This window comes from Mytilus californianus, unplaced genomic scaffold (genome assembly GCF_021869535.1).
Source record: "Mytilus californianus isolate M0D057914Y unplaced genomic scaffold, xbMytCali1.0.p SCAF_4, whole genome shotgun sequence".
Taxonomy (NCBI): Eukaryota; Metazoa; Mollusca; class Bivalvia; order Mytilida; family Mytilidae; genus Mytilus; species Mytilus californianus.
The window spans coordinates 54683304-54709641 of record NW_026262690.1 but is presented as its reverse complement, the minus strand read 5'-3'; the positions used below and the strand labels follow the sequence as shown (position 1 = coordinate 54709641).

Sequence of the window (26338 nt, the reverse complement as noted above, 5' to 3'; positions counted from 1 at the left end):
CTCAACTGCAAAGCAAGTGTTGTAACATATCAAGCGAGACACAGTTAACTTTAATTCAAATTAGGTATTTTCCTGTTATTTCTTAATCGTATTAACATCGAAAGTTATAAGGTTATGTAACATAAAGATGCAACAAACTATCAATAAAAAGTTAGGCATCAAATGATTGGATAAAGTCCGAAAACAGTAAAGAAAAATATAGATATATAAATCAAATAATTAGTATTAATAAGTCGTCAAACCAAGTCAGAAACATGCATCATAGATCTAACATTGTAAATATCAATATACAATATTATATGACTTCAAAATTGTTCAATATATGAAAGCTTTTATCTGTCTACAGCAAGATTACTCCCGAAAATTTGAGGAATTTCGTAAATTGAGTTATGATGAGACCAACAGGAGGGTTCGAGAAGTAGAGGAAATCCTCTTAGGATCAGATAAGGAATATGTTGATAGACTTTACTTGTATAATGAGGTAAGACATATTCTACCATGCTTCTATTTGTATAATGAGGTAAGACATATTCTACCATGCTTCTATTTGTATAATGAGGTAAGACATATTCTACCATGCTTCTATTTGTATAATGAGGTAAGACATATTCTACCATGCTTCTATTTGTATAACGAGGTAAGACATATTCTACCATGCTTCTATTTGAATGACTTAATATTGATAGATTATTATCATTTTGTGATTTAGTGTGATACGTATGTACAAAAGACCTAAAAGGTAGGAGAAAAATGAAGGATGCAAACAGAAATATTGGAAAGACCAAAAAAGGCGTATGCTAGTCAAATTAATAATCGTAATATTGTATATGTATATATATGATGACGTATGATGGGATGCCATTTGAATTAGAGTAACGAGTAAGATTTGAACAAGAGTAACGAGTAACATTTGAACAAGAGTAACGAGTAACATTTGAATAAGAGTAACGAGTAACATTTGAACAAGAGTAACGAGTAACATTTGAACAAGAGTAACGAATAACATTTGAACAAGAGTAACGAGTAACATTTGAACAAGAGTAACGAATAACATTTGAACAAGAGTAACGATAAACATTTGAACAAGAGTAACGAATAACATTTGAACAAGAGTAACGAGTAACATTTGAACAAGAGTAACGAATAACATTTGAACAAGAGTAACGATAAACATTTGAACAAGAGTAACGAATAACATTTGAACAAGAGTAACGATAAACATTTGAACAAGAGTAACGATAAACATTTGAACAAGAGTAACGAATAACATTTGAACAAGAGTAACGATAAACATTTGAACAAGAGTAACGAATAACATTTGAACAAGAGTAACGATAAACATTTGAACAAGAGTAACACGTATAATACTTAACAAGAGGAACATGCAGTATACATCATCAGTAAGATTTTAAAAGATATCTACAAGAATATGAAAAATCTTTTTAAAACGGTATGGAATGTATAATACACGAAGCGGTTTCGTCCAGGATTTTGTGTTGTCTTTAAGTTTATGTCATAAACGTTATTTCAACAGGCCAAGAACTACTCACTCAATCTGAAAACCAAAGTATGCACAGTGACAGCTTTAAACAGACCATTCCGCCATCGTGGTGTATTTCCAGGAGCTAAATTTGATGGTATTTTCAATATCGGTGCTGTGGGAGTCCCAGGAGAAGTAGTAGCAGTCCAGGCTTTCTCAGCTAATGGAACTGACGGTTAGTTACTTATGCAACTGATCAAATGCAAAATGATTGAGATGAATGTCGTTTTCTTCTAAACGTATATTTTTGTGACTTAAAGTTTGTTTTCCCGTTTTACGGTTTAATTTTTTTACGACACATGTGTGTTTTTGTAGAAAAAAATGCTCAAGGCAAAATATTGTATAATGAAATTATATGTGGGATATACGTGAACTATACAGCACACCACAACAAATATATAAATTCACGGTTTTTCAATTACTATTGCTCCTTTAAATTCACTGATCGGGCTATTTTAACATTCTATTTAAGAGAATTTTTACCGTTAAAATATGATTGATTGATAATATAATAGTATAACTGCAGTTCAACTATGATCTTATGTACAGAAAGTAGAATTGTAGTAGCAGCATTTTGTTGATAGAGAGACGGTGATGTTATTTTACATACTTTGAAAATCGGTGCTTTCCCTAGAATACAACTAGCCAATTAAGACAAGACAAATACTTTTATTATTGAACATATTCATAAAATATCAACATATATGTGTAAAAGGTAAACAATAGCGTATAAATAAGCCACTCTAAAAAGAGTCATAAAATCACATACATATATAAAAACTATGCCTGTACAGATATTGGACATATAAAACACTAGATAATACACCGAGGCAGTTTTTGGCAGTAAAAAAAGGAAATCATCATTATCGCGTAAATCTGCATATAATGGACACTGCAATAGTACATGTTTTTCATCTAAAAATAATAATATGAATGGTTTATTTTATAGGTTTTTATACTGGTTTGGTCACATATCCAAGCTGTTACCCCGTGCAGAATTTATTCTTTAGTAAGGAGAATGGATTTGAACACTCAGAGTGAGCATCTTAAAATCTGTATTATAATGTGCAAATAAAAAAACTGTCTACCTTTCTATGAAGCAGACATATATCTTTTTATATTTCTTCGTAGGGAATTAAAGTTTTAGGGTATTTATCATTCAACAATGCAGTGAACTTTTTATTCAATAAAAAATTACTTACATATGAATCTTTTAACGTTGAGTGTATTAATATTGTTCTAATGAATCGTACCATATCATACATGAACAATCAACTATACAAAACATATATCGGGGGAAAAAAGAATAAGGAAATGAAAATCAAATAAAATAAAAATAAAATAAATTCTAGTTCAAGACATGATTACATACTTCTTACTGCAGTTAACAAAAACTGTAGTTTTGATATTATTGGTCTTTACTGATACTTTCATATATTGCAGCTACTTCGATTTGAATATTGGAATCGTTGACCTGAATATTTTCATCCCACCTCAAGAATGTATCAAGGCAGAAGAGGAAATGAAAAAGAAGAAGATTATGCCCGTCGTATAACACTGAAGTGCATTTCATTCTCTTCAAATGAAAGCGACATCAAAATCTTGCTTTTTAAAAAGTTAGCTGTTTGCCTATCGAGTTATGTGTTATCATTTTAAATTGAAATATTTTGTTATTTAAACAGCTCGATTGAAAATAAAATTTGTACTTACAGTAATGTTTTGAGTTTGTTAATATTATGGAACAAACTAAATACTCTCCCTCCCCCCAAAAAAAGTATTGTTAATTTCGATCAAATAGGAAAAAGATATACAATAATTTGGATCATTATGCCGAGAAAATGTATCATTTTTCATATACATGTTAATAAGAGGAAATGGGGTCTATGTGTCAACGAGAGGGCAACCAAGAACACAAAACCCATAAATGATATCTAAAGGTCAAAATATAGTCTTCGAGACAAGTGTCTATATATTAAGTCAAGCTGTAACTCGCTTCTCGAGTATCGATAAACCTTCAAGAAACATAACATATACATTCCAATATATTATATCAACACTATGCATGTATGACAGAATGACAGATTGATATCATGTATGAAAATTTCAGAGAACTTGGTATTCTGTCAACAAGTTCTTGGAGTATAGACTGGACAAGAATACGTATTTATACATACCACATAGGCAAAAGGCTTGGTTTTTGATACTTTTCAAGCTGGGACTTTAAATTATGCAGGTTGTTAGAACACAAACTAAGTGTTTGTATAACATCACAGGATTTTGATTTTCTTTAAAATTTCCTCAAATGACAGCACTTTATTATTTTTTTTTAATTATGCATGTTCATATACTAAGAATGTGCATATTTTGAGGATTTTGATTTTCTTGAATTTAACCGCGCAACAGGATGTTATCATTTTTATGCCTTGTGACTCAAAGTCGAGGGGTCTGTTGATTAGCCTTGTCATTTCATAATGAAGTTAAAAGGCATTTATGATGATTTATCTTGTTATAAATAGAATTTTAAGTAACTATATTACCCATCTCACAATCAGAAGTACCCACAAGAACAGTACTTACAGAATATGAGACTCACAAAGTACATTTTGTATTTAAACGTTCACATTATACACAGAATGCTTCAGATTCTGAAGAAGTGAAGTTTCCGTTTTAGGCAGTTCTTTCGTTTTTGAATCTTTTCAAGTTTGCTGGATTCTGTCAACCTGTTTTCAAAAAAGTTTCGGATTAACAAACTGATAATTGATTTTGTAAAGTATGATCCGTGACTTTTGACAATGTACGACTTCATTGGTTGTGTGAAATAACTTGATTTTAACTTCTAAATTTATAGCACAGGCATGTTTTTCTATCCATGGGAAGGTCGACTATCCATATATAATAGATTATATATGGATAAGATTGAGAATGGAAACGGGGAATGTGTCAAAGAGACAACAACCCGACCAAAGAGCAGAAAACAGCACAAGGCCGCCAATTGGTTTTTAACACAGCGAGAAAATCCCGCACCCGGAGGCGGGCTTCAGCTGGCCCCTAAACAAAAATGTGTACTAGTTCATCGAAAATGGACATCACACTAAACTCCGAAACATATAAATGAACCAAATTAAAAAAAAACATACAAGACTAACCAAGGTCAGTGGCTCCTGACTTGGGACAGGCGCAAAAATGTGGCGGGGTTAAACCTTCCCATGGATAGAACCAAGTGCCTGTGATTTGTAGTCCCTATAATACTCATTTCATGCTATGATCAGCATTCACCAAGACGTGTGTCCATATGTCTATGTAGGTGTCAGACCACCAATTCAAATCCCCTATATAATCAACCAAATTCATAGATTAGAACTCACATATATTCTAAATATTGTATATGCATCACCTTTCTATATGCCAATTTTCAACCAACGTTTAAAGTCTTGAAGCAAAACACGATTGTTCGGAAGTCAACTACTAAATGAACCCCTGGTTTTCTGGAAAGGAGAAGAGCCGGTAAGGGCTAGTTTTGGCCTATTATCCAAAGTACATCTAATGAAAGATTTTTGACATTTTTTAAACACTTAAGTGTCTACCTTAGTCGATTCAATTAGTTTATGTAAAAGATTTGGACTGATTTGGTCATTGAAGACGCTCAAATTCAAGCTTAATTATGAAAAATCTATCAAATATGCCATAAAACGTCACTTTTCAGATGGTTTTTGTCTAAAATGTAAGTGGCCGCATTCGTGTTCAGTCTCAACCTTTATATATGTTATGTATTATCATAAAATACAACATATGTTTAAATATTAAGACTGAACACAAATGCGGCCACTTCCATTTTGGACAAAACCCGTCTTAAAATTAGCACAAATGCTAAAATTGTGAAGATTTCAGTAATATTGCATGAATTTATGATGCTTTTACCTGATGCATGTGCATTATATTGTCAAAAACAGCCCATATTTATGGAACAGAAGTATTCTTCTTTCCAATAAATAGGTAAAAGTTTACATTTTAATAAATTGGTAAAAATGCTATATTTTGGCGCCAAAAAGGGATCTTCTCCTTTGAAATAAGCATAAAATGGAGAGTATCAATCTTCAACTTTGAATGCAAAATCATGGACAAGGAAATTTTGGCTCAAAATGGTTTAAAAATAGTTCTTTTTCACAAAAAGTTTCATTTCTGCAAATGTGTCTGTTAGTTTAAGTAAACAATGTCATCAAAAGCACTTTTTTTGTCGATGTAGGGCTATTTTTACCTATGGAGTCCTACGGGTATCGGGCCAATGACTTAAAATCCAAAGGCAGTGATTGAAATATCCCCTTTCTCTCTTTCCGCAAAACGAAATCTCGATGTGTTTAGTCCTTTTTAATTTGACATTTCTGTTCCTAAACATCGCATGTACACTTTCCTTTTTTTTTTTAAATTTCGTTTAATATCTGGGTCCAATAATCTTTTAGACATTACCATTTAAATGTATTTGTTTTATTAATAAACATTTATAACGTTCTTTGAAATATAAAACGACACTACAAACACGAGCATAGCGAACGAGTTGGGGAATTATACACATCGTAAGAAGAGACCAAAGTAATATCACCGTCCAAGAAAAAGGGAAATTAACAATATGGAACGAAAAATCGTTTCTTTTGTGGTAAATGTTTAAATAGAGTTTCCAATGTGAAGATATCAAAATAATTTATAAAGTGTTATTTTCGTCATCTATTTTTGCTGTTTATTATCTTAAATGGAATTAAATGAAATCTAAAAGAATGCTTATTAAGTTTGGCCATACACTGTCATTCATAACAAAACAGGAACACGTATCTTTTAGAGGTTTGCAAGTAGTGCCCATAGGAATACCTACAAACTGTAATCTTTCTCGTGCCAAATATACTGTGTATTATAAGGTTTGTTATTTAATTGGGTGGATGGAGATTCCATTTAATAGTTAGGGGTGTTTAAAGAGCATTCACAGTTGATACCGAAGAAAATTAGGAACGGGTCTACAAGGACCTTAATTTGCCGTTCCTACTATTTTAAAGTGACAGTAAAACTGTTAATGTTTGTTACATCTTTGCCGTTGTTTTAGATAAGCTTTAAACAATTGACATGTGTATGGCACGTGTATAGATATTTTGCCCTGACTTTTGGTACATTTTCATACTATGACAGGTTGCGCACTGTTTTAATTGTTAAACAATTTTGTTTATAGATTTTCGCTCCTTGAGTGTAAAAAATTACACAACAAATAAACAGTTTTCTATTCCTTTTTATTTGGTGGACGAGCATATAAATATTATCCTGTTTTGTGGTAAATATTCATCGATATAGTTTGAATTTGGTTTAGTTGTTCATATTTTCATACAGAAAATTTCTGTAATATACCTGGGACCATCTATTTGTATAGATTACAAATAATGCAAACAAAAAAAAATTTAAACAAATAATTGTATAACTGTCATTTGTACAATAGATGATTGATTACAGATAAAGTGAATTGCTTGAAAGATTTTCCAGAATAGTAAAAAGCTTACGACTGCAGTAACATATGAGCCATCGATATACCAGAGATATCAGAGATTTAGGAGTGACCTTGAAAACAGTACTATTCATTACGCAAATGACATTGACTTAATTTTTATACAGGGTGAAGTGATACTTAATTCTTTATCAGTCTAATCACCCGACACCGAACATTCCTCTTCTTGATAGCGTTGGTAATATCCTAGTTCTGGTTAGGGGATAAAAGACCAGTTCACCGATATATTGTCATATTGTTTGTCCTACCTGAATAATCATGAAGCTCCTTATTTTTGTATGTTTGGTAGTTTCGGCGTACGCCCAGGCTCCAAAGCCATGCAGTAAGTAAAAACTTAAGTTCTTAAAATGTCTCTGGTCAGTCTTTTACGTATTTATTTTTTAAATCCCATCACACCTGAAAGCAACAACCATTAATACAAAATATATTAATCTTAAGAATATTGTATTTTTGTTATGTTAAAAAAAAACCCAAGCGGAATAAGGATTAAATATTTTATGAGAAAGGTTGAAGAGAAATAATAAATGAAAATATTTCATCATTTCATTTCACGTTTATGAATTAGGTAGATCGAAGATAAAATGATAAAAAAATGTTTCTTATTCATTTTAAAACAAAAAACCTCTTTTCCATTAATGCACCCTCAGCTATCTAGCAGTAATAATTTAGTCAACACTTAATTGATTCTTTTTCCTTAGATTCACCACCACAATGGGAGTCGAGAGAGCTGCGGGTAAGATATTCGTTCTTTTAGCATGATACCATTTAAGTATTCCTGTTTAACATTTTTATTTATATATATTTATTTTAAAACAATATTCATTTCAATTTATTTGATTAATGATTTTAATAATAATGTTATATTTAAACAGATTTGGTCTTCATGTCTGTTCCTTTCTAGTAAAATGTGACTGTAACCATGAGTGCATTGTGTTTATAAAGATAGTTAAGCATAGTATTGTTCATTGTTATTAAATTTGATATAAATTAGGCAACTTTAGATCGATTGTTTTCTCAATTCTAGTCAGAACAAAGTCTGACAAAGACGGCTTTAGTAATAGAAAAAAAAAGATTGATCAGTCCGAGATTTCCTCAAAGACCTATTGACTTGCCCAAACCGGAGACCACCGCAATACAACAAAAACGTTCCCTGATTCATAAATCTTGTGTATACAGCACTTTTCAAACCATATTTCACGGCGGAGTTTTGGACATTTATTTATTGTGTTGTATAAAAACATTCTTGAACTACAACAACCAATCGTTTCTATGTAAAAAGAACATAATATTTTGATTTTTAATACTCTTCAACTGCGAACTTTAATTGGCCTTTAAACTTTTTTGTTTCGAGCGTCACTGATGAGTCTTTTGTAGACGAAAAGCGTGTCTTGTGTACAAAATTAAAAGCCAGGTATCTTTGATGAGTTTTTTTTATGATAAAACTAACTAAAGTACATGTGTAAATATATTTTGACAGACTGATTACGAGCAGAAATATCAGGAGTATCGAAGAATAAGTTACGATGAAACCAATAAGCGCGAACGACAGATAGCCGAGGTAGACATTGGTGGAGACAAAGCTTACTATGATCGTTTGATCCTGTACAATGAGGTAACTATGATCGTATGACCCTGTACAATGAGGTAACTATAATCATCTGTAATGTGAAATGAGCTAACTATAATCATCTGTACCTGTACAATTAGGTAACTATGATCGTCTGTACCTGTACAATGAGGTAACTATGATCGTCTGTACCTGTACAATGAGGTAACTATGATCGTCTGTACCTGTACAATCGTCTTTACCTGTACAATGAGGTAACTATGATCGTATGACCCTGTACAATGAGGTAACTATGATCGTCTGTACCTGTACAACGAGATAACTATAATCATCTGTACCTGTACAATGAGGTAACTATGATCGTCTGTACCTGTACAATGAGGTAACTATGATCATCTGATCCTGTTCAATGAGGTAACTATGATCGTATGTACCTGAACAATCAGGTTACTATGATCGTCTTTACCTGTACAATGAGGTAACTATGTTCCTCTGTACCTGTACAATCAGGTAACTTGATTAAAAATGTGCCTGTACAATCCGGTAACTTTTATCGTCTGTACCTGTACAATAAGGTAACTATGCTCATTTGTACCTGTACAATCGGGTAACTTGATTCAAAATATGCCTGTACAATCAGGTTTTATGATCACGTGTACCTATATAATCAGGTAACTTGATTTAACGTACTATGATCGTTTGTATCTGTACAATGAGGTAACTTTGAGATAAGGCTTACTATGATCGGTTATATTTATACAATGAGGTAACTTGGTTTAACGTACTTTGCTCGTCTGTACCTGTACAGTTACGGAACTTGCTTTAACTTATTATGACCGTTTGTACCTCTGCAATTTAGTGTACTGTGTGGATTTAGTGGAGTGACTTTAACTGTAAAATTAAATTTTGAATGCATCCACCTAACACACGGCTAAATTATATCATTCGAAAGCTCAACATCTGCACTATCTGTTTTGACCAGTCGTAAAAAAATCGTACGGTGCAATTTCCGTCAAATCAAGATCAAAGGTCAAGGACGAATAAGTGCATATTTTCCAAGATGTCAACTTTATTGTATATTCTGACTTCTATATGATAAAATCATGTATGCAAACAATTTGAACTTTTAGCAGAGAGATTAACAGTCACTTATCAAACGCATTTTTAAATACTTAAAGCGTGTTTTTGATAGACAGCACATGTTTCCTGAAATTCGAGTAAAAGTTAACAAATGAGCGAAAACCAAAATTTTTGTTTCTAATGCAACTGCTTATCACTTAAAACGAAGTAAAACCCTGTAATAAGTGTTAAAGAAGTTTTCGACATCATCAATATATCCTATAATTATGCTTACTTCTTACCAAATATCAAATCATAACAACTGATACAGTTGCCCAAAATACCGCCATCTGCGGAAACACGGCTTTTAAGCACTTCTTCCTTTTTAAACATTGTATGTGGTCAATATAAGATTGAAGGAACAAAATTCTCAAGATGTGAAAACATTTAAAGTGAAAAAATATATGCGAGCATCATGCTATTGTTGGAAATTAAGGGGGAGAAACTTTGACCTTTCAATGTGCATTGTAATTGCCAGACTGAAATAAGCATCTTTAGACTTTTCTTATTGTTTGATTTGTTATTTCATTATAAACATTGATGTAGTGAAAAGACGTTTTATCTATATGATTTCAACCATAAACAAATATAGACAACAATAAATAAGTAATAAATTAATGAAATTTAAAGAATTTACTTACTAGTACACAAATTAGAAACCTTGTCTTCTTAGCTGCATAAACTGCATTGTTCATTATTTAAATAGATATAAGAGGATGTGGTATGAGTGCCAATGAGACAACTCTCCATCCAAGTCACAATTTGTAAAAGTAAACCATTATAGGTCAAAGTACGGCCTTCAACACGGAGCCTTGGCTCACACCGAACAGCAAGCTATAAATGGCCCCCAAAATGACTAGTGTAAAACCATTCAAACAGGAAAACCAACGGTCTAATCTATATAAAACACGAGAAACGAGAAACACTTATGAACCACATCAACAAACGACAACCACTGAACATCAGGTTCCTGACTTAGGACAGGTGCCAATAAATGCAGCGGGTTTAAACGTTTTAATAGGCGCGAACCTTCACCCTACCTGAAACAATAGTGTAACATCACAACATAGAAAGACACACTATAAAATATCAATTGAAATGGCTTAACTCAAAAGACATATTAACAAAAACAAGTGAACATACACTGAACGAATAAATTTTATCTATGACACAATGTAAATACAAAATTAATAAAACAAGGGGGTTAGATATAAAACAATATCAGAAAGACAATGCATACATTCATCGAAAAAGAACTATAAAATATCAATTGAAATGGCTTAACTCAAAAGACATATTAACAAAAACAAGTGAACATACACTGAACGAATAAATTTTATCTATGACACAATGTAAATACAAAATTAATAAAACAAGGGGGTTAGATATAAAACAATATCAGAAAGACAATGCATACATTCATCGAAAAAGAATAATTTTGTTGAAAAAAATCTATTAAATCGCTATGATTTTAGTTACTTCTAGACATCATGAATAGCTTGAATGACCTGCTCCTTTATTCACACAAGGCTGACTTCAAACAAGAGCTTCTTAGGACGAACGAAAAGAAGCTACAATTTTCTTTAAACTTTACCTTCCGCTATATAGATGATGTACTCTCACTGAATAATCATATGCAAAGTTTGTGACTATGTCGGACGCATATATCCCATCGAAATTGAAAAAAAGACACATCAGATGAAGTTAAGTCTACCATATTTCTTGACTTACATCTAGAAATTGACGATGAGAGGTGATTGAGAACAAACCTTTACGACAAAAGAGATGATTGTGAACTTTCCATTTCTATTAGCAACATTTCAGAAGCGCCTGCATATGGAGTATATATCTCCGAGTTGATACGATATTCCAGAGCTTGCATTTACTTTTATGATTTCCTTGATAGTGGGTTGCTGCTCACAAGGAAGCTACTAAACCAGAGTTCAAAATGCGAAGTTTAAATCATCCCTTCGAAAATTTTATGGACGCCATTACGAGTTGGTTGACCGTTATGGAATATCTGATTCACAGATGACGACGGATATGTTCCAATCGTCGTAACCACAATCCTGTCCTATCTACCTCGAAAGTGAACTACCGAATTAGACTTATCACCGGGTAAGTAATTACATGAACCACAAGATTGGTGCCACATGTGGAGCAGGATCTACTTACCCATCTGGACCCCTTGAGTTCACCCCGAGTTTTTTGTGGGGTCTGTGTTGCTCAGTCTTTAGTTTTATGTGTTGTGTTTTGTATACTGTTGTTGGTCTTTTTGGGTTTTTTTTTTTTCGTTTTTTGCCCCGGCTTTGTCGGTTTGTTTTCAACTTATGAGTTTGAATGTCCTTTTATATCTTTTGCCTTTCTTTTAGTAATGAAAGTTTTAAAAATTGTGGTTGAATGTGTCATGATTACGAATTGGTTATATGTCCCCGTGAGCAAATTAACTTATTTTCGCGAATATATGTCTTATTGCGTTAAGTCATCTTTACTTTACTGCGAGGCTGTTTTTTTGGCGATTTTCATTGCTGCAAATAAGAATCTTCAAAGTAAAATGATATCAAGGGGACAGTCTTAAACCATGAATCAAAGAAACTTAGATAAAATAAAAGTCTAACAGCCGAACAACAGTCCACAAAACACAGCACCGAAATATAATCAAAGTACTGAAGTACTGAACATCGGATGACTGCAAGTTCTTGTGGATGGTCACAAGCACTTGTCTCAGAAAAAAAATCACATCTCTATACCTGAAAGTGAGGTTAATTTACAGATATAATTTTTTTTTCTTAGACAAGTTCGTGCGTGGATGATAAATAAATGACAGGGAATTCAACCTCACCGTAATAAATATGATATTGAAGTGATACAAATCAGTATACTCTGGTTTGGTGTTATATATTATGTTAATATTTGTATATTACAGTTACATGTATATATAATTTTCATCCATTTGTATATCATTCTATTCTACTATATTGATAATAGTGCAGTGCAAGTGCATGGTGGACACTCTACTGTAATAATTCGATTTTTCTAATAGATTGGATTTGAGTAGGCATTGATATTTTCCCGTCAAACTTTCAATCTCCCATGCAGAGTTATCGGTCTTTGAGAGAGAGCGAGGACCGATAACTCTGCATGGGAGATTGCAAACGTTCTTGAGATATTCTTCCGCATGCGTTAACACACATTTTCTGTACGTGTGCATAGATATTAAAGATTTTTTACTTATATATATATTTCTAACGACAAAACATTTTCATATTATTTTTAGGAGTATCCATTGAAAAAATGAATTTATAACAAGCGATAAGGAATGTTATTTTGCACTCGATAATGTCCGCGTTTTATCATGTTTATAGATCGGTTACAATCCCAACACGAAAGTTACGTAATGGAAATCTAGGCGACAGCAATACATCGGAATGCCCTCACGGTCATCCGATGTAAAAACGAACACTCCTTAAAACCGCTAATGATCTTATGAGGCCAGGAATGATATTCAACCTTTCATTTATTGAATAACCAAACTACTAATAAAGTCGTTACATACACAATTACCTGCATTTATGTTTCAAAAGCTTTTGGTGAAAACACTCAAAACAGCTTTATTTCAAATAATTAACGAGATTAAACTTCTTAACTCAGTAAACACGTCTAACACGTTTTTAAACAAAACAAAAAGCAGCAGCATTAAATCTAGTTCGTTTATATAACGAAAAAGACAACTCAGTGTTTCAAAACGCTGGTTACAAATTTCAATGTTGCTACCGATTTAGTAGCAAAGTCATGTTTGCATTTAAATAAGTTCGACTTCGGAAAAAAAACATAATATTTCCACCAATTAGCTCGTATATTTCTTTTTGAACTTTAAATAACCCTTCTTTTATTATGGAAAATTATTGTCCTCCCTGATATTGACAATTAGCGATGTGCTATATAAACATAGAAAAACAAAATGATCGCTATTCGCAGATGGTAGTTTTTGGGGCAACTGCAAACACTTCAATAGAAGGCTGTTCCATGAACAAACTATATTAATTGCATCTTAAAATAATGAAAAAAATATTTCTTGACTCACAAACCATACATTCATTTGATTTTTTGAGTGTACAAATATCGATCCCTCAAGATGAATTTTGCTTTTAGAGCATTTTTCTCTTTTTTTGTAGGATTGTTAAGAATTACAATTTTCTGGAAATACTGCACAACTAAACTTTAATTTTTTTTTTTTGGAATGAATGTATCATGTTATATATGGTTCATATGATCTTTCTGAAAATTTTATCGTACAAAAACCAAAAAATGGCTTTTTGTTTAATTATCGCAAACATTTGGAATGTTTATTCTTGACCTTTGACCATGATTTAACGGAAATTGCACCGTACGATTTTTTTACGACCGGGCAAAACAGAAAGTGCAGATAATAAGCTTTCGAATGATATATAATACAGCCGTGTGTTAGGTGGGTGCATTAAAGTCCTTAACTAAGAGGCTTTTTGAAAAAATGCCACTCGCCTAATTAGGTAACATGATTTAACTTACTATGATCGTTTGTACCTGTACAATAAGGTAACATGATTTAACTTGGTACTATGATCGTCTGTACCTTACAATCGGGTAACATGATTTGACTTACAGCCATCATCAGCCAAACTTTAAAACTATCGCTTTTAACTTGAATATATCATTGCCTCCACTGTAAAACATTCAGATACAGCTCGTCCGATCACAACTGACTGCTCATATTCTGTAATAAATAAGTTTTTTTTATATATAAAACTCCAATAGACCAAAGCTTCAGACGAGAACGAACAGAACCACTGGAAGACAGATGTACAGTTCGTTTTCAATCGACATTGAACGTTTCACTTCTTTAAATATTTGTCTTGTATAGTATTTTACTTGTTTATCTTGAAATTTTAGAATAAAAATTACACATTAAATCTGAAAACAAGGAATTGTACAGTTACAACGACCAACAGGCCATTCCATTATCGTGGTGTACATCCTAATGCAAGGTTTGATGGATTTTTCGAACTCGGAGCCATTGGAGTTTCAGGGGAATTTGTCGCAGTCCAAGCATTCTCAGCAAATGAAACAAATGGTAAATGTTCAGTATGAGATAAGATCAGATAACACCAACTTACTTAAATATGGCAAGTCGCCAAAGTAATTTTTCTGTTTCAACATTAATCATAGTGGCGATCTACCCTCTAAAAACATTTCATGGAAACAAATAAAAAGTTTTTGAAAACCTGCCATTCAGTTTTTTCGCAATTTATTTTATAACTTTCAATTAGATGGGATGTTCTGTGAGCTCGGACTGTAAAAAAAACGCAAACTATGACGGTCATTGCCAATCACTGTGTTGATAGTTTTCAGTTGCCAGTTTATACATACGACTATGTATTAGTTCAACGAGATATGTATTTTGGAAGTCCAAGGTTGCTCTGACGTCTAACGGCTGTTTTGCCAGACAAGCTGGGGCACGGCCGCCCCAGCTTGTCTGGCAAAACAGCCGTTGGACGTCAGAGCAACTGCGGACTAGTATTTTGGTATGTCTTTACTTTATATGATATTCATACTAAAGTATAATTGATGAAGCTTTATGGATTTCAAAACCACGGGAAAAGTTTGGAAAACGATGAATGAGTACAAATTTGAAATTTTAGAAAATTCTCTATGACAAGAGTCTAATATCGCCCGAATATAGAAACATTCTAGGCCGTCAGAAACTATGGCTCTGTAAGTTAAAGGTAAATATGACCCTTTTACTAACTTGATGGGGTAGATGAATTACAATTGAAATAGAATTTTAGCTTGTCTGAAAGTGATCCAGAACACGAAAATATGTCATCATGAAAAATGTCTGCCCTTGTCCACCTTACCAATGCTTTCAAGTGGCAGCCCAAATTTCCCGACCTTAAAATTTATTTTGTCCCACCTTGCAGAAGCTACCTATTATTATTTTTTTTCTGGTCCTGAATATTCATGAAATAATTGACAGTGGACGTTAAGCAAGCAACAATCAATTAATCAAAGCAACTTGTGGTTGTTCTGGAAACAATTAAACTGTTGAAAATAGGACTCGGTCTAACGTAGGTGTAGGCCGGTAACTATGAAACTGTAGACGTCAAGCTGTTGGTATATCATGTTAAAGTAATTACTGTAATTACTGTAATGTGTAATCTTTGGAACTGTAAACATGATACATTATATATAATTAAGGATTCTACACAATCCCTTGCTAGTTTCACTGATTTTACAAAATCCCTAACAATTTCAGGGATTTTACAGAATTACTAAAACTGCTAGTGATTTTACGAAGTCTCTGAATATTTCATGGATATTACAAAATCCCTGATTTTACAAATTCCCTGTAACATATATACGCACGTAAGTAATCAAAGTTGATTTACCAAAAATATATTTACAGAATATTACACTGGTCTGGTGACATATCCTAGCTGTTATCCAGTGCAGAACCTCCATTTCAGCAAAACATATGGATTTGAACATTCTGAGTAAGTTTTCCCTGTTCAATTATATTCCAGTCTTTTTTCTTATTTTTTGTTTATAAAATATTAGTATGCACCATCAAAGTCTTCTTGCATTCATACATATGATAGTTGTGTTGCATTCATACATATGATAGTTGTATTTCTTGAACGATGCCTGACATCAAGAAACAAAGTTTATTTTACAATAATTCGTGGTCAGTTTTGTGGCCTTAAGTTCAACTTCTTTCATTTCAAATGCAAAAAACTGTTCAGTCATCTATTCCCATCGACCTTTACAATACAAGTAACTATATACCAAGTGTGCGATTAAAGCCAAAAGTAGAAAAAGGCAAATCCTTTTATAGCTGAATATGCGGTATGGGTTTTTCTCATTGTTGAAGGCCGTACGATGACCTTTAGTTGTAAACGTCCATGTCATTTGGTCTCTGGTGAAGAACTGTCTCATTGGCAATCATAAAACATCTTCCTGTTTTTGTAAACAATATCATGACCAAAAACATGACAAACACTGTTAACAAAGCATACTCAGAAAACTAAAGACTGAACAGAACAACCCCACCATGTGTGAATTCATGTGCTATGGTAAGGTAAGCAGTTCCTTCTCTATTAGTAAAACCCATTGTTACCATTAACACAACAATTATACGCAGGCCCTGCAAATTTTTTGTTATCGTAATTACATGTATATCGCTACCTCAGCATATTTGCATCTTCGTTTATCATTAATAAACAATTGAGGAAAATAACAAAACTATAGGTATATCAATCCCTGGCATGCAGCCTAATGAAACTAGGACGAAAACTTTCAGTGGATGTAACTATAAGTTTCAACCTATGGCATTTTTCAGTTTTAATCAAATTTTAATGAACATGGATACGAGCAAATAACATTTCAAGCAATCTTAAAAGGTAATATGAATTCCATTGTCTAATATTGCGACATTTTCATCGAAATTGTATAATTTTAGGACTTTTCCAATGCCATGGTCTAATTTTACGGGTTTTCAAATGCCATGTTTTAATTCACAAGTTTTCCATGTCATTGTCTAATCTTACGTTTATTCAAATAATAGGTAAACTATGCAAAAATAATAAAAACTTTGCCTTGATATGCATTAAGATTAGATAAATCTTTTTAGTATATAATTCTATATTCCAATTTCAGCTACTTTGATTTGCATATTGGTATTACAGACCTGAATGTGTTTGTTCCTCCATCAGAATGTTCGAAGGCTGAACAGCGACAGAAAATATTACCAGTTGTATAGTCTGTCAGAGAACAATTTTTTTTAATAATCTTTTTCCATTTTCAGTTCATTAATAAAACCATTCTCATCAATTAATGAAATCTTTGTTTCAATCTTCACATTAAACCGCAAGCTTTCACTTCGGTTTAGACTTGTGTACCGTTAAATGACCATTAACGAATAATCATTAAAACCTGCTTTATCACCGTAATAAAGTGACACATTTTTACCATTTGGCGTCCGTCGTCCGTTAACTTTTACAAAAATCTTCTCTTTTGAAACTACTGGGCAAAATTTATCTAAACTTGGCCACAATTATCATTGGGTATCTAGTTTACAAATGTGTCAGATGATCTCGTCTGCCAACCAAGTTGGCCGACATGGCCATAAGTAGATCATAGAGGGAAAATGGAAATTTTGTCTATTATTTTGAAAACCGCTATTAATAGAGAAAATCCGAAAGGAACAGAAATGTTAGAATGTTGAGCTCTACCTATTGTCTATTCAAATCAAAACTGCCTGACGACTTCTAATGGGAGTTATTGTCCTAAAATGACACCTTTTACCATTTTTCAATTTCGCCTATTATCTTGAAATCTATAAAAGATAGAGAGAAACTTTAAATATCAAAAATGATCAGCAAGACACGCTCTTCAAATAAGTAACATGGCTGAAATCGTCAGAGGACTCCTTATTGGAGTTATTGCTCTTTAATTGCGATCTTTACCAATTGTTTTCCATTTGTCCCTATTATCTACAAAATTATTATAGATATATTGATTTTTTTAATAGCAAAAATTATCAGCAAGACAAGATCTACAAATAAGCCATACTGGCTTAAATCTTATGTACAAACCAAGTGTAGTAAAAACTTATATTTAAAGAGTGCGCAAAACACGTGTTTAGTTACCATTAACCGCATTAACATCAGTGGCGTGAAAAACATGCCATATGATTTCCGCATACAACAAGTGTATTAGGTATGCTTGAACCCAAAAGTTTGAATTGCCAAACATATAAAACGATTGAGAAACCACAAAATGTTAATCATATAAAACGATGGAGAAACCACAAAATGTAAAACATATAAATCGATGGAGAAACCACAAAATGTTAATCATATAAAACGATGGAGAAAACCACAAAATGTAAAACATATCAAACGATGGAGAAACCACAAAATGTTAAATATATAAAACGATGGAGAAACCACAAAATGTAAAACATATAAAACGTTGGAGAAAACTACAAAATGTTAAACATAAACCGACGGAGAAGCGGTGAAACTACAAAATGTTCAACATATAAAACGATGAAGAAGCCATTAAATGTTAAACATAAAACGATGGAGAAACCACAAAATGTAAAACATATAAACCGATGGAGAAACCACAAAATGTTAAACATATAAAACGATGGAGAAACCACAAAATGTTAAACACATAAAACGTTGGAGAAACCACAAAATATTAAACATAAAACGATAGAGAAACCACAAAATGTCAAACACATAAAACGTTGGAGAAACCACAAAATGTTAAACATATAAAGCGATGGAGAAACCACAAAATGTTAAACACATAAAACGTTGGAGAAACCACAAAATATTAAAGATAAAACGATAGAGAAACCACAAAATGTCAAACACATAAAACGTTGGAGAAACCACAAAATGTTAAACATATAAAACGATGGAGAAACCACAAAATGTTAAACACATAAAACGTTGGAGAAACCACAAAATATTAAACATAAAACGATGGAGAAACCACAAAATGTAAAACATATAAAACATATAAAACGATGGAGAAACCACAAATGTTAAACATAAAACATTGGAGAAACCACAAAATGTTAAACATAAAACGATGGAGAAACCACAAAATGTAAAACATATAAAACGATGGAGAAACCACAAAATGTAAAACATATAAACCGATGGAGAAACCAAAAAATGTAAAACATATAAAACGATGGAGAAGCCACAAAACGTTAAACATATAAAACGATGGAGAAACCACAAAATGTAAAACATATAAAACGATTTACAGACAAAAAGGTACCATTTGAATCATGCCAATACAGAAGCACTGACTACATGGTGGACTGATTGTCAACAGGCCTTCACATACATCATTGAAACTTGAAAATGTTTATGCACATTTGTTGTTAAATTAGTCTTAGACAATGCTTTTGGAAATCTTATGCATCATTATAAATAAAGCAGGGAATGATTTTCTGAGATATGACTGCGAAAGCTAACTCTTAAATACCATAAGTATGCAAGTATAGATGCACATTAAAAAAGGAGTGCACGACTAAAACGCACAAGATATAATCAGAAATGTAAGATGAGCAGCATTCAATTTCGACCTTTTTTTGAGGCACGAAAGAAATATTGTTATGGTAACGTAACCTTGCCATGACTGGATATCAGGGGCGGATTCAGGCGGGGGCGTGACGGGCGTGCGCCCCCCTTAAAATTTGAAAAGCATGGGTTGTCCTTAGCTTAATAAAGAACATTTTGATAATTTCACCTCAAAAAAATTTTCGCATCGCTCCGCTCGGCTAAAATTTATGTTTGCGCCCTTGGATATTTAATTCAGATTGAATGGAATTAATGCCGCATCGTTACCAGCGCACATGAGAAATGCCGCGGCGAGAGATTTTTACCTTATTTTATTTAATTGATATGATTCTATGTCCCGAAGCTAGTATGCAAAGAGTAGGTTGTTGGGGTACACGACAACTCATACTTTCGCCAGCTCATACCCAACCAACTCGTACTTTTACCAACTAGTTGCCTACCAACTCTTACAATCCGAATCTTAATGTTAATTTTGTATTTTATAACTCATCTTGTCTGAGAAAAACATGACGGCTTTGTTTGGAATGCAGCTAAAATCTGTTTAATTGCGAAGTAGCGAATTCATCAGTTTTTTTCTTGACTATTGTTAAATGAATACACACGCCGCACTTTATCTTGAGCTTGAAATCTGAAGAGATTTTGGAAACTTAACTTTTTGACTGATTTCTTGGTTGGGTGTGTGCTGGGACTATAAAACTAGTAAGTATAATAGTCCAAGGTGTGTGTTAATGAAGTTTTGTATATAGTTTATCTGATTCTCTGAGGACTTCGCCATCCTTTTGATGTCATAAAGCTACTACACGAATTTAAATGTAAAACAATTCAAATGATAAAACTTACGGCCTTATATTTGTACAAAATAATGAACAAAAAACAAATGTGATACACAGCAACAAACAATAACCACTGAATTACAGGCTGACTTGGGACGCACATACAGAATGTGGCGGGGTTACACTAGTTTGAAGGCTCCAACCCTCCCCCTAATTTTGGACAGAGGTGTAACAGTAGAACATAAGAACAAACTATAAAATTCAGTTGAAAAAGGCTTAACTCATCAGATGGATACAAATAGAAACACATCTAACAAAAACACAAGAGTGGATTTTACTGAATTTAAAATGTCTAACTATAAAGCCATTTTTTTCTTTACGGTAAAAATAATAATTGTAAAAGTATACCTCAGTTAACAGACTTTGATATCAACAGTGCTGCATTTATTCGGAAATTTTAGTTTTTATATTAACTTCTCTATGTTTTTATTTCATAAAACCCAATTTTGTAGGTCCACGTATAATAATCAATTGCGAAATGAGACAACTATCCACCAGAGACCAAATGACCTAGATGACAGCAACTGTAAGTCAGTGAAAGAGCAAAAACCATAACACATCTGTTTCAACAGCAAGTAAAACACATAAAATTAATGGAAGAATAAAGATAGATCCTCATGATTGTTTTTGAGATAAAGCATTTGAAGAACTCTTTAAATCACTTATCTGAAACTATCAAAATGAGTAAAATTGAGCATTCACTTAGAGGGTTGTTGTAAGATGGTCCTTGCTTTTATGAATGAATTTATTGGTCTTTCCAATATTTGTATGACTCTGCTCAGCTCTACATAATTGTTATTTAACATAATTAAAACGGGAATGGATGCATCAACAACAGTAGTTTTATTAAGAAAATCTTTGGATTTAAAAATTGGAGATTTGATGAATTTAGACAAATTTAAGAACGTTTTTTGCCGATTTTATGTGCTTTCTATACGAATGTTCATCAAGTTTGGAAGAATTCAATCAGTAATATTTCAGATGAAAAAAGAGATAAATGCATTATTTTTTCCAATTTCTAGTTATAGTTCAACAAGCCAAAATTGTATGCAAAATTTTACCAAAATCTGACATAACCCATTTACTGCAACTTATATGTCTGGAGTCAGTAAATTCCATGTGGGGCTCAAGCTTTGCTCGCTCTTGTCCCATTTACTGACCCTGTATATATTGTATAACGTCAGTAGCACTGTGTAAATAATAATACCAGCCCATCAAAGAATGTGGAGGATAAGATTCACTTCCTTTCAGAATGTCCCAATACAAATAAGAAAAGATATCACATTCTAAACAAAATTGAAAATAAATGGAGAATGTGTCTATGGGCCACAGATGCCCCCACTTGTAAATATGCACTTCCACATACAGATGCAGGATTCAAGTAGTTAAGACCGTTTTGTGATTATTAGCATTGTGTATAAGATTTATAACATTTGGACAAATTGGTTGAGGCAAACTTGTTAGAGATCAGAATGAAAAATTCAGCAAAAAGGTGACGCCACCCAATTTAGAACTTGATCTGTGTTTTGTGGTTATAAGCATTGTGTATAAGTTTTATAACATTTGGTTGTGGCAAACTAAAGTTAGAGATTGGAAACCAATTTTGGGGGCAGACGGACAGACGAACGGGACGGACAGCAAGGGTAACAGTTAATACCCCCTCTGCTATGGCCGGGGCATAAAAAATATCCTCTTAGATAGCAATTCAAATTTATTTGGGTGATGTCTGCTGAAGATCCATTCATTTATCAACAACTCCAAACCCCAACAAAAAAATTGAACCATTCAAAACATGATAGTCCTCTGGTTAAAATCTGCTTATAATCAATCCTTATCTACTTAAATTAGTTATATGAAAAATGGTTATTGCACATAAACACTTGCTTTGTGTCCTATTGAAATAACATGTAGATCTCTGCATCTTTTCACTGTATTTATTGAATATAAGCACTTTTAAAAGTGTTTTTGTTTTTTTTATCTTCTTTCAATACTTGTGTATACCTATGTTTAAGGCCTTTGGAAAATACTGCCTTTAGTTCTACCAAAATGGCAATAAAGAAGTTGTTTGTCTGTATATATGCTGTATAAACTGTACAGACAAGTTAAATTACATTTGTTGGCAGGGAAAATATTTGCATTGTTTATAAAATGCTCCGCTGGGCGCAGCTTGATACAACCGCTGAGGTCGAACCCCGAACAGTTGGGGCAAGTATGGACACAACATTCAAACTTGATACAGCACTGAATTTGGATTGTGATTAAATATTTGACACAGCATAGGTTTCTGACACAGAATGAATGTGGTCTAAGAACTTAAAAAATTTTAATTTACCAATTCAAACCATATCATTATTATTTGCTTTTATATATAAATCAGAAATAACCAATTTAAAATGGAAAATTTTAAAGAAAAAAAAAGGAAAAAAAGGAAAAAAAAATCCCTCCCCCAAATTTTTTGAACCCCCTTATGATTCATCACCCCCTAACTCAATCCCAGCCTTCCCTTTGTGGTATGGTACCTTGCAGTACAATTTCAGAGAGATCCATACACTTGAACACAAGTTATTGTCTGAAAACTAGAAAAATGCTTATTTTTGGCCCCTTATTCCTAAACGTTTTGGGCAATTACCCCCAAACTCAATTCCAGCTTTCCCTTTGTGATATGGAACCTTGTAGTATAATTTCAGAAAGATCCATACACTTACACACAAGTTATTGTCATGGACCTAGAAAAATCCTTGTTTTTTGCCCCTTTTTTTGCCCCTAATTCCTAAAATTTTGAGGCAAATACCCCCAAAATCAATCCCAGCATTCCCTTTGTGATATGGAACCTTGTGGTACAACGTCAGAGAGATCCATACACTTGAACACAAGTTATGTCTGGAAGTTACAAAAATGCTTATTTTTGGCCCCTTTTTCCTTAACTGTTGGTACCATAACCCCCAAAATCAATCCCAACCTTCCTTTTGTGGTATTGAACCTTATGGTAAAATTTCATTGAGATCCATTCACTTAAACTAAAGTTATAGTGCGAAAACCAATGTGTCTTCGGACAACGCTGACGACGCCAACGTCATAACAATATATGACCGCAAAATTTTTTGCGGTCGTAAAAAAAAATCAAAATAAAAGCTGAACATTAGATGTTTATTTATAAAAATTCATCATTATAAATCAATAACATTTAGTAAACAAAAGTACAAAAACAGAACAAATTATTGCTGATTCAGCAATATTTAACTTAAAGAATAGTGACTACGTGAAGGTAGTATTGACATTCAAAAGTGAAGAGTTGAGTCATGAAATAGAGTGGAATGAAATTTGTAGAAAATTGTATAAAATAAATATGGAAGAAATACACATCTTTCATAAAGTAAATCTATAAGCAAACTGTCATGACTTATTTTTAACAATAAAGATATAAATATATGCTGAATGATATTTAAAACAACTTTAAAATAATAAAAGAACAGCATTTGAATGTCCCCCTACAGATGCATATATTTGATCTGTCCAAGGGCAATAACTCCAATAAATATCTTTTTTGTTCTTTTAATCTTTTTCATTAATATCCTACACCAAATGTGGCACAAAATGGCTTACAATGCAATTTTCCATATAATTTCTATTTTAAAGGGCATAACTACTGTAAAAATAGTTGAAAGAGTTGATTATCATAGTCATCCAAGACCTTGCTGATATAAACCTCTGAAATAAGTTTTTTTTAAATTCAGCAAGAAATTAAGGGTTGAGAGTGCTTACAATGTAAGTACCTGATTGTTTGTATATTGAAAAGAAAAATCATTTCTCCATGTTTGATATTTGGTACAAAACCAACTGAGCATGCCTAAAACAGTAAACTAGTGAGGCAAAATATTTGGCTTTGAAAAATGAATAAACATTTTGTGCAGAGAAATTGAGTTTAGCATTGGAAATTGATTTAAAGTTGAAATGTTCGATACATACAAATATTATAATTTTCTCTACAAATCCTCAATATCTATGCATAGTCAACTGTAATTAAGTAATAGTAATCTATTTACAATGATCTATAGTATAAACATTTGTGTAAGCAGTTCTTATAAGATTTTGCCTTTGTGATTCGGATTGGGTAAAATTAACAGAAAGCAATAAATTAACTTATATTTTTCTGCACCGAAATTCAGAGAAATGGAGTAAATACTGCTAAAACAATATTGTACTGAAATCAAAACTTTATAATTTGACTAATCTATTGGCATGGTGGTCAAAACAACAAAAATAACTTGGACATTTGAACAATCCTCAAAACAAAATTTTCTTATATTGCACTGGCTTGATGAAAATGATATTCAAATTAGGTATAAATAGATAAAAATAATAAATAATAGCATAACAAAAACAAATCAAGTATGTCACTTTAAATTTTGCAAATAATACTTTTGAGCATTTGACATTTGTGGCAAATAAAAGTAAATGTGTCCTTAGATATATAACAAGCAAGATTTATCTGATTAATTAAGTTGCATCAGTATCTGACATAACAATTAACTTCTGACAGGTACATGAGATGTCCAGATAGACAAAATCATAAAGTTGTCATGGTTCAAAATACATTCTTATCTGGCTGAATAATGAATTACTGAATAGTCGTCATGTCTTGATAGTTAAATTCTAGCAAAATAATCTTATTGATCCATTGTCAGCTCCTAGTAATAACATTCTGTTCAACGGTAGTAGAGCCATACTGGTTAATACACCTTTAAATGTATCTGATCTCATCTTCTCTGATGTAAACATAGCCTATAATATAAAGTTCAAGATGTTACTTTCGATTGGAAAAGATACAATAGTGTGGGATTATTTGTCATTAAAAGTTTAGCTTTACACAATCTAGTTATTAATAAAGCGCATTCTGTCAATTCTAATGTGTTTGCATAATTTCATGAAATTTATATTCAAGAAGTTTACAATTTCAGGTAATGAATCCATGGAAACTTTACCATGGAGGAACTTCCACCAGGATAAAATCCCATGCTACACCATCTATCAATTTTTAACAAGTCGAACATATGCTTTACATACTTGATCAAATCCTGAGGAATTACAGTTTTAAGTCTATAAAATTATTTCAATTTTAACTTGTTGCATGTCACAATTCAAACGTTTTTACAAGAACAGTAACGTCATTTCAAGTATTTCAGACAGTAAAACTGCTGACATAGGTTCATTTATATCATGACTTTTGGTATGAATTTGAAAAAAAAATTACCCCCACTCTCAAGTCCTAGAAAAATGTCTAAATCATGTTAGCACACTTATATATGTATACTATTCATCACCTATATAATATAAAGTTTATTGTCATCATAGTAACATACCTGTTCATCAGCAGTGGAATGTACCCCTATCTTGTTACCAGTAGTGGCAGTCAAAACCTGATTTTTGTACAGAGAAATACAATGCACAGGTTCTGTGTGACCTAAAAAAAAGAATTATGATATGGTATTTCAAATCATCTATATTTATAAATCTGTTCAAATGATTCTATCATGACCCAGGAAAACATATAAAAACTTTAGAATTAGAATGTTCATAAGATGAAGAATGTTCAAAATC

At 32.5% G+C, this 26338-nt stretch overlaps 3 protein-coding genes across 4 annotated transcripts in view; 2 read left to right on the top strand and 1 right to left on the bottom strand.

The window, feature by feature from the left end:
* Positions 1–26338, top strand: part of LOC127738286 (mammalian ependymin-related protein 1-like) — a 414752-nt gene that overhangs the window by 656 nt on the left and 387758 nt on the right. The window contains exons 3-6 of one of the 2 annotated variants that reach the window (XM_052249474.1): positions 347–481; positions 1535–1715; positions 2490–2577; positions 2984–3111. In XM_052249474.1, the coding sequence (XP_052105434.1) occupies positions 347–481; positions 1535–1715; positions 2490–2577; positions 2984–3095 (516 nt within the window). In that variant the 3' untranslated portion in view covers positions 3096–3111. Of the gene's footprint in view, positions 1–346; positions 482–1534; positions 1716–2489; positions 2578–2983; positions 3252–26338 lie in introns of those variants that run through there. The other variant, XM_052249473.1, reaches the window with a different exon arrangement.
* Positions 7334–17611, top strand: LOC127738287 (mammalian ependymin-related protein 1-like). The gene is made up of 6 exons (XM_052249475.1): positions 7334–7401; positions 7778–7812; positions 8557–8691; positions 14695–14875; positions 16208–16295; positions 17458–17611. Exons 1-6 carry the CDS (start codon positions 7338–7340, stop codon positions 17558–17560), a joined length of 606 nt encoding a protein of 201 aa, XP_052105435.1. The 5' UTR covers positions 7334–7337; the 3' UTR covers positions 17561–17611.
* LOC127738282 (WD repeat-containing protein 81-like) overlaps positions 23874–26338 on the bottom strand; it is a 42808-nt gene continuing 40343 nt past the window's right edge. The window contains exons 25-26 of the mRNA XM_052249468.1: positions 26101–26201; positions 23874–25522 (exon numbers count right to left, since the gene is read on the bottom strand). Of these exons, the coding sequence (XP_052105428.1) occupies positions 25394–25522; positions 26101–26201 (230 nt within the window). The 3' untranslated portion in view covers positions 23874–25393. The remainder of the gene's footprint in view (positions 25523–26100; positions 26202–26338) is intronic.